Here is a 10,424-nt window from a genome sequence, read left to right on the forward strand (position 1 = left end):
TGTGCTCTCTCTCTCAAATAAATAAATAAATAAAATCTTTTAAAAAAAAATTTTAAAAAAAATTTAAAAAAAGAGCTTTTGATATACTCATGGGTGTTGTGAATCCAAGAAGAGTATAATATGCAGCATTTCTCAAAAATATTTAGCGTGGAATTCTCTTCAGAGGAAGCATGCTCATAGAAACAACATTCCAAAAAACTCACTACAAGAAATGCTGGCAGAGATCAGTCTTTTAAACAATTTGAAAATTACAAATAAATAGAAAATTACAAAAAATAATGTCTTAAAAACCAGAAAAACTAATTCTAAAATTCATATGGAGTAACCAACACGCAAGAAGAGGGAAAATAACTGAAAATGAGCAATGTGATGGGAACATTAGCCTTATATATTATTAAAATGTATTATACAAGTATAGTAATTACAATCCTGGTAATGGACATGAACAGACAAACGTTTTCACTGGAACAGAATACAGAGTCAAGAAACCGATACAGGGGCGCCTGGGTGGCTCAGTTGGTTAAGCGGCTGCCTTTGGCTCAGGTCATGATCCCAGGGTCCTGGGATCGAGCCCCGCGTCGGGTTCCCTGCTCAGCGGGGAGCCTGCTTCTCCTTCTCCCTCTGCCTGCCACTTGGCCTACTTGTGCTCTCTATCTCTCTGTCAAATAAATAAAAACCTTAAAAAATAAAATTTAAAAAAAAAAGAAAGCAATACAAATATGCAGTACTTGATTAAAGTAACCTTCCAGCCAGTAGGGGGAAAAGTGATCCAATAAATGACATAGGGACATTAGCATCTAATGGGGAAAAAAGAAAAAAAGAAACTAAGTTGAATTCCAAACACTCCAATTAATTTCAGATGGAATAAAGATTTAAACATGAAATATTAAATCAGAAAACTAAAACAGGAGGTAATATTTTTTATAATCTCAAAGTAAGAAAAATCTTTTTGAGAAAGTTGCAAAACTCAAAAGTCATAGAAGAAACAAATCAACTCAACTACAAAAAAAAATAAAAATTTCAAGGCGTGTGGGTGGTTCAGTTGGTTAGGTGTCCAACTCTTGATATCAGCTCAGGTCTTGATCTCAGGGTCAGGAGTTCAAGCCCCGCATTTGGCTCTACCCTGGGCATGGAGTCTATTTAAAAATAAATAAATAAAACATTTTTATTAGGGAAAAAAAACAATAAACTTAGTCAAAAGACAACAATATGGGAAAACAATATCAGCAACAAATCATAAGGGACTAATTTCCCTGCTATAAGAAGAGGATACAAATCATTTCTGAAAATCAAACCAACCACTAGAAAAATAATGGCCAACAGATTATGTACAGATAATACCCAATAAAGAAAATTCAAATACATACTATGCCCATGAAAAAAAAATTCAATCTCACTCATAGTAAAAGAGTATTTTACTCTTTTACAAAGAGTAAATTACTGTGTTTTTTTTACATAATAGCAAAGATTATAAAGTTTATTAACTTGCTATTTTAAAGAGGGTAGATACGGGGAAACAAGTACTCTTATACATTTATGGGAGGGGGATGTAAACTGGTACAATTTCTATGTAAGGCAACTTAGCAAGAGCTATCAAAATTTTAAACACATACCCTCTACCCTAGCAATTCCACTTTTAGAGAAGTATTATAAAGTTATATTTTCACATAAACCACATGACACACTGTGAAGTCATACACTGCAGCCACAGTAAAATACAGGTAGCAATCTAAGCGTCCATCAGTAGGCAACTGGATAAATTATGATATATCCATACAATGAAATACAATTCAGCCATTAAAAAGAATGAGGCAGCTCAATGATTAATAACAGAAACCAAAATCCAAGATGTATTTTTTCAAAAGGCAAAATGTAGAACAGTGTTAATATTTTTGTTGTAGTGGGAGAGAAGAAGACAAATATTTATAATCTTTTATATGCCTAGAAAATTTCTGGAAGGACACAAGTGTTCTCCTTTAGGAAAGAGATGAGAGGATGACCAATTTTTCATTGGGTACACATTTTTGTATCTTTGAAATCTGTATCACATAGGAGGCATTATTCAACAAATAAAATAATTTTAAAATAATTAAATTAAAAGGTTCCATGATAACTGAAGGAGAGGGGTTGGTAATATAACATCATCATGGTTAAAAACATAGGGTTGTGGGCTCAGTCAGTTTAGGTTCAAATCCTGCTGCTCTACTTAACCATCTAAATGATCCTGAGTGACCTTAGCCTCAGTAACCTTAAGTTTCTTCTGTCTGAAATGATCACAATGGTACCAAACCATACAAGATTACTATAAAAGAGTTAAGATAATGCACATAAAGATCTTAGCACAAACCATTACTGGCACATGGTAATTACTAAAGATTTATATTTCCTTGTCAGAGGTTTCTTGTTTGCTTTTGGTTTTCTTATTTTGTTTTTGTTCCAGGGAAACTTGAACACTTTCTACTTAAAATGAAGAGGTGGTAGAGAAAGAAAAGGAGAAAGATGGCTAAAGCAAAGTCCTGAGAAGTTAAGAGTTTGGAATTACATAGGAAAAGGGATACTTTTATCACTCAAATGGGAGGAAAAGTGGAAAAAGAGAAGGACATATTCTAAATTTCTAGATTAGAAGCAAGAAATAAAAGTGTTCCCACCAAAAGGAAGATAGAGTCAAAGTCATCTATTAAGAAAGAAGAACAAAATGATAAATCATGAGAAAACAGAAGTATAACAGCTGTTAAAGATAACAAGATAACCTGAATAAGTCTTGGAAAATTTGTTTTACATCAAGAATTCCAGGAATGTGTAACTCCACCAGTTGATTTCACCAAACAATTGTATAACTTCTCCTACAGGGCTTTACAGCCGAGATATGACACAGAGAATACAGATGATTAGACTAATATAGTGAGAATTCTACGGAGTAGGTGTTATGAAAGGGAAATGAAGGCATCCAGAAGAAAAATATGATGGAATAAAATTAAGAGTAGACTAAAAGGGTTCATAGCAGTATCATTCATACTAGCCAAAAAGTGGAAATAACGCAAATGTCCATCAAGTGATGAAGGGATAAATAAAATGTGGTATATCTATACAAAGGCATATTACTCAGCCATAAAAAGGAAATATTGGAACATGTTACAACATGTACTGATGAACTTAAAAACATCATGCTAAGTGAAAGAAGCTAGTCACAAAAGGAAAAATTATGATTTCATTTATATGAAATGTTCAAAATAGGCAAATCCATACAGACAGAAAGTAGATTAGTGGTTGCCAGAGGATGTAGGGAGAGGAGAATTGGGAGTGACTGCCAACAGGTACAGGATTTCTCTTTAAGGTAATGGAAATGCACTGGAATTAGATAGCGGTGAGGGTTGCACAATAATGTGAATACACTGGAAACACTGAACTGTACATTTTAAAATGACGAATTTTATGTCAGATGAATTTTATCTCCAAAAATTACCCCCCCCAAAAAAAATGTACTGAAAGGGGAGTTTAAAGTGTCTAAAATATCAGAAGTTTATAGACTGAAAGACTAGAGGGCTAGCTAAGCTTGAAGAACAGAAGTAGGAGTGAAATGAGAACTGGAAAGACTAGAGTCTCAGGTAAGAAAGTAAGAGATCAGCATTCCAGATTTCCGAGATGAGAACTTTGAATGGTAAGGCATAGCTATGACCATGAAAACAGGTATCAGAATTAGAATAGAGGTCACTATCACAGGAGTTGGAGAGATACTTGAACTGTCATATAGCTGAGCCACACATACACTGCAGCTATGCAGGAGGAAGGACTGACCTGGTGATAGAAACTATGCCAGCTAGCAAAATCCTTAGTAGCTGACACTGATGACAGGTATAACTGAATAATATAAGCCTACAAAGAGGGAAGATTCTTACCCAAGAGTATATGTCAAGTTAGTCAAAATTATCAAGCTAGTAGCCCCAAATCATTCAAAAGTTCTTTGGTACTAAGTGATACGTATGTCATAGGCGCTTTTCCAGGTGATGAGGATATAAACAACTTATCCGCTGACCATCCTTAAGTAAATAACAACCTCTCTAAGTCTCATTTTTCTCATGGGCAAATTGGGTATAATACCAATTTTGCAACATTGTTGTGACAGTTGGAGATAATATAAGTAAAACTTAGCAATTGATACATGGTGTGCATCAAATGAGGGTTTTCTTTTTTCTTCAAGGAGCTAATGATTTGCTGAAGAGACACCATCATTACCATTTATTTAGAACTTAACATGTGCTAAGAACCATGCTAAGCACGAACATATACTCAAACACCTTATTCTCATAATAACCCTACGAGATAGAAACTCTAATTTTGCTTTTTGGAGATGAAGAAACTGAGGCATAGGAAGGTTGAGGAACTTGCCCAATGCCAAACAGCTTAGTAAGTGGTAGAGTCAGATTCAAATGCAGGTGGCCTTACTCCAGGCTTTGTGTTCTTAACTATTAGACCATGCTACAACCCAAAGACTACAATAATATTATAATAATTTAAATGGAAGTGTGTGCAACAAAGAATGCAATACAAGAAAAAGAACCTAAGTTTGGTAGTACTTGAGCTGTGATTTAAAGAGGATCTGCTCACCAGAGAGGGAACAAACATTCCAGTGAGAAGATGCACCAGATACAGAAATTACATCTAGACGGCCACCATGATGCTCTACGGTGCTGTCAATGCCAGAATGCCTGGCAGAACGGACAAATCATTGGACCCAGCAGAACAATGCCACTCATAAAGCATTATTCTCCACAATGAGTGTAACTATTGGTAACATATTATAAGCAAAATAAATAAAAGCTAAGTCATCAAGCTAGTTTAACCTGTTGGTGGCATGATTTTACAAAGATATTACAGCTGGAATTTGCCTTGCACAAAGTTATGAAATCACTAAACTAATCTTGGGCAACCCCTCCCCTCCACTAGTCCTTCAGTGCCTCCACCTTTAATAACAACCATTTCTTCCTCCTCTCTGGTTCTCCTCTCTGTGCTAACTCCTCAAAATTCTAAAGTGAAATGATAGATACTAACTTAAGAATTTGGGAGAGGTACATTTTATAAGAAATCAAGATCTTAAACTAGAGAAATATAAAAGTAACTATAGACCTTCTATTCGGGTGGAAGACAATATTTTTTTAAATGCTAAAATTTCCATGATGCCCTTATTAGCCTTTGGGTAATAAATACTCTAGAAAGGGCTTAGAGATCTTAGTACTGATTGCCAATATTTTAATAATTTGTTTTAAACTTGAATCTCTTGGTTTTAAGATTCTACCAGTCTCCCAACTTCAACCAAATTTGACACAAAGGGGGTGGGAGTGGGGAGAGGAGCTGCTCACAAAAGCAAAATCGGTAACAAAAATGCTGGTAGTGGATTCTATCGGTTTAGATACTTCAAATTTTGAGGACCCCCCCAATGAACACACAAAATGTTTCACATGATTTACATGCAGTTCTACCCAAAAAGAATAGATATCCTGATTAAACTACTCTATGATTCTTTAAAAAGCCTTGTCTTTCAGGGGTGTCTTTCAGGTGGCTCAGTCAGTTAAGCATTTGCCTCCGGCTCAGGTCATGATCCCAAGGTCCTGGGATCAAGCCCTGTGTCAGCTCCTTACTCAGCGGGGAGCCGAGCCTGCTTCTCCATCTCTCCCCTGCTCATGCTCTATGTCTCGCTCTCTCAAATAAAATCTAAAAAAAAAAAAAAAAAAGCCTTGTCCTTCTACATACTCTCTCATAAATCTACTAGAAAATCAAGACTATATTTCTGTTGCCTACCTTATGGTTAAAAGCTTTATTTCAGAGTGTTTAAAATAAATGTAATACCTCTGGGTAAAATAATAATAACAACAATAATAATCCTATATGTGATTTTAAAGAGAAATATTTGAAAATATTTTTGAAAATATCCTTACCAAAAATTATAACATAATTTTAAAAAAACACTTGCCAAGAAGCTTCTCAGTGTTCCTCAAAACATTTCCAAGCGGCAAAGTACCCCCCCAATATGGATCCAGAAGTACAGTGGTGCACAAAAAGAGCACTGAACTAAGAATAAAAATGTGAGTCCTGACCCTGGTTCTGCCTCTTCTACCTCTGACTTGAAGCAAGTTCCCTTCACTTTCTGGGCTTTGGTATCCTCATCTATAAAATGGGAATAATAGCACTTGTCTTATCTACCTCACAGAATTATTGTAAAAATCAAAGAACATACTATATATCAAAGTGTTTAAAAAACTATAGAGTACAACACAAAAATAACTAATTACTATTTTCTAAAATTTTGGTTTTACATTCATAATTAATACTACTAATTTATATAGTCTCTATACCATTTACATTATATACATACACAATATTTCATGATTTCAAAACATTTGAAAACCTTCAGCTTAATTATTTTATATCTTTCTATTCAAAGTGCAGTCCGTGGAACAAGAGCATTGGTGTCACCTGGAATCTAGGTGATTAGAAACACAGAATCTCAGGTACCCCAGACTTACTGAATCAGGATTTGTATTTTTACAAGATCCCCAGGTGATTCCTATGCACAGTACAGTTTGAGAAGCACTGCTTTACATAGCAATACCATTTACAATAATAATTAAACAAGTAGGAAGTTATTTTCAGTAAAGGTATTTCAGGTATGTGCATCTGATTTATCTCCATAAATTTTAAGAAAGATATTTCACTAAACAGTTACTGGTTACTTGAAACCAGAAGCCATGTCTTACTCATTCTCACATTTCTTCCTGCTTTATAGCAATATTTCTTGGGTAGAGAAAAAAAAAAGATGATCAATAATTAATACAGAAGATAGGAATCAATGAACATTTACCCTCAAATAGAATATGACCACTTAATATCAATTATTAAATATATACTAAGCATTTCTGGCATTAGCTTTAAAAAATGGAATCAGTATTTTAAATTTTATTTATATTTAATGTGTCCACACCCACATTTATAAACAAGAATGGTCAGGTTATGTATGAAAACCACTAAGCATCAAAAAGATACATGCAGTCTTTTTGATGGAGAAGAAGAAAACAAAATTCCAACAATATAAAAGATATCTAGTTAGCTTTGAAGTCAGATGCTGTTCAAATTCCTGCTCTGGCCCTTAGATTTTCAACAAGCTATTTTATGTCTGTAGCCTCAATTTACTCATGTGTAAAATTGGGATAATAACATTTATCCTCATAGAGATAAAAAAAAGTGACATGAACCACTTAGTATTAAAGGCCCAAATCATTGTTAATGTAAATTAAGAATTAATGTTTTAAAAAATTTTTAAGTAAAATTCACCTTATCGAGTTTTAGTTCCAATTCTGCCACATCTCCTTCTACTTCTTCCAAAGCAGCCCTAGAAAAATCATATATAAAATAAGTTATCATGTGTTTATTATTTTTTTTTAAGTTCCCCCCACCTGCCACCAGTCCCTCCCCACATCCACCCTCCGGCCTCCTCCCTCTCCCACTAAGTTATCAGATGTGTTTAAATGTTACTTTACTCTTGGAAAATAACTCTAAATGAAAAAAGATATGAATGCTTAAAAATTACACTTCACATTAAGTAATAATTACCTTAGGATGAAGTATAAGTACTTCATAAACATGCAATGTAACAGATAATACAACTATTATTTAAGGTAATGAGAGAACACATTAGGCTGACTGATTCAAAACATTCATGTTATTCAAATTAATAACACTAATAAGAAGTACTTAGCATGTTTTTTTTTTTTAACGAGGAAAAATTTTAAAAGTTGAGCCTTAACAAAACTTGGATTTCTATTCAATAGAACACATCTAATCAAATAACAGAGCACCTTGGCAACCAAAAAGGAAAGGCTTTTACTTTTATAAATAGTTCAGAAAAATGTCAGCCTTGTTTAATGAACCATTTTCTTTCTCATGTATTTTTAAGAAATCACTAGATACTCTTAACTGTCAGGAGAATTATAAAATTATAATACTTATTAGTACTTGATATCACACTACAGGCAACATTCCAAAATTGGAAATTTGGAACAAAACAGCAGCAACTAAAACTTTTTAAGGATAATAAGATTTTACACTTAAGAGTTAAGATGTAACAAAACACAATTCATCTACTTTAAGTCATCTATCCCATTTTCAGGTACCTACTTGATAAACTAGCAACTTCCCAGTAGTTATTTTATGAATTAACCAAATTTGTTTCAAATGGACAACAGTGGGGGACTAACCACCCAAAAAGTTATTTTGAAACCTGAGTGAGAAATTCTCAATTAGATAACAGAACTAAGAAAAAGATAGCTAAAATATAAACTCTATTCCCAGAACTACCCACTTAACCTCTATGTAATAATGTCCAAATAATCATTTTTATCAGCTTGTAATTCTACTTTTCTATCTGGTAACAATTACTGAAAAAAGTTTTTAATCTCCAAAATAAGAAAATTATACAACTGTAAATTATTCAGCAAAGAGATGCCTATTCCATAAAACAAGATACTCTAGCATACAGTTCAAAGTTCAAGAGAACAAGAGGTGCTATACTTCCAAAGCATAGAAACAGAAATGTTTCTCCCTTAACTAAAAGTATCATTTTCTTCCACAGTGTTTTTCAAATTAAATTGTTCCCTTAGCCTAGGAAACATTTTTCCTTCACATTAATCTTAACTCCCCTTCACCTGCCTATATATGCTACTTATCATTTAAATTGACAAGGCAGGAAACAACGAATGTTGGAGAGGTTGTGGAGAAAGGGGAACCTCTTACACTGTTGGTGGGAATGCAAGTTGGTACAGCCACTTTGGAAAACAGTGTGGAGGTTCCTCAAAAATTTAAAAATAGAGCTACCCTATGACCCAGCAATTGCACTCCTGGGTATTTACCCCAAAGATACAGATGTAGTGAAAAGGGGCACATGCACCCCAATGTTCATAGCAGTAATGTCCACAATAGCCAAACTGTGGAAGGAGCCGAGATGCCCTTCAATAGACGAATGGATAAAGAAGATGCGGTTCATATATACAATGGAATATTACTCAGCCATCAGAAAGGATGAATACCCATCATTTGCATCGACATGGATGGAACTGCAGGGGATTATGCTAAGTGAAATAAGTCAAGCAGAGAAAGTCAATTATCATATGGTTTCACTTATATGTGGAACATAAGGAATAGCATGAAGCACACTAAGAGAAGGAAGGGAAAAATGAAGGGGGGGGGGAATCAAAGGGGGAGACGAACCATAAGAGACTATGTTCTCCGGGAAACAATCTGAGGGTTTCAGAGGGGAGGGGGTGGGGGGATGGGTTAGCCCAGTGATGGGCATTAAGGAGGGCATGTATTGCAATGAGCACTGGGTGTTATATGCAAACAATGAATCGTGGAACACTACATCAAAAAAATAAATAAAATAAAATTAAGTAATGGTTAAAAAATAAAAATAAAAAATAAAACTTAATTCATAAAAGAAAACAAATATATCTGCATAAGGATATTCACTCTTTGTAACAGGTTGAAAACCTACATGTCCAGAAATAGGAAATTATGTAAATAAATGAGGGTACATCCATCCCCATCTTTGAGGCAGCAAGTTTTCAAATGTGATTTATCTACATCTACTGGGATAGAAACATACATGTGATAGACTATTACATGTGGGGGGAAAAAGCAAGTTACAAAATTATATATAGTATGAACCCAATTGTGTGGAGGAAAAAAAAAACCTGTTGGTAAATGCACAGGGAAAAATCTGGAAGCATATTTACCAGTCTATTACCTATAACTTTGAAAAATGAGGATTGGAGAACAAAAAGTGTAAATAAGGATTTACACTGTTTACTAGTTACACTTCTGGATTGTTTAGTATTTGCAAGAACTATGAATTTTTAAATAATTTTAAAGCCAATAAAGGGGGAAAAGAAAGAAATTCAGACATCATCTTCCCAGGAGGCAGGGTCTTCTGGGAACCTCTTCCTCCACCCACTCCAGCTTAATTACACGTCCGTCCTGTGCCCTCACAATACCTCATGCATGCCTCTATCACTGTCCACTTCTCTCACTTATCTGAGCTCCCCATAGCAATACAGACACTCAGAATGTTTGTTGGGTCAAGAAAGAAACCCCACAATTATTTATTCTGTCAGAAATATTCTTCATTTACTTGTAACATGTATTTAACCTAGCTTTACTCAATCTTCAATTTCTTTCAAGCATATTAGTTGAAATGACCAGCTTAAGATTTGATTTAATCATTGATTTCTAGTAAACATACAATTTGATAGAAACTTTATGTATATTCCTCAATCTTATTTCATTGTGCAATTCTACTAATTTACTTTTGTAAAACAACATTTTTTGTAGAGATTTTATTTTTTTAAGTAATCTCTACACCCACTGTGGGGCTCAAA

At 34.2% G+C, this 10,424-nt stretch overlaps 1 protein-coding gene across 3 annotated transcripts in view; it reads right to left on the reverse strand.

Annotated features, from left to right (window-relative positions):
• ACAP2 (ArfGAP with coiled-coil, ankyrin repeat and PH domains 2) overlaps window positions 1–10,424 on the reverse strand; it is a 127,771-nt gene that overhangs the window by 89,445 nt on the left and 27,902 nt on the right. For all 3 annotated transcript variants that reach the window (XM_034999861.1, XM_034999860.1, XM_034999858.1), the window contains exon 2: window positions 7,327–7,384. In XM_034999861.1, the coding sequence (XP_034855752.1) occupies window positions 7,327–7,384 (58 nt within the window). The remainder of the gene's footprint in view (window positions 1–7,326; window positions 7,385–10,424) is intronic.

This window comes from Mirounga leonina, unplaced genomic scaffold (assembly GCF_011800145.1).
Source record: "Mirounga leonina isolate KUSES-001 unplaced genomic scaffold, KU_Mleo_1.0 Mir_115, whole genome shotgun sequence".
In the NCBI taxonomy this organism is placed as follows: domain Eukaryota; kingdom Metazoa; phylum Chordata; class Mammalia; order Carnivora; family Phocidae; genus Mirounga; species Mirounga leonina.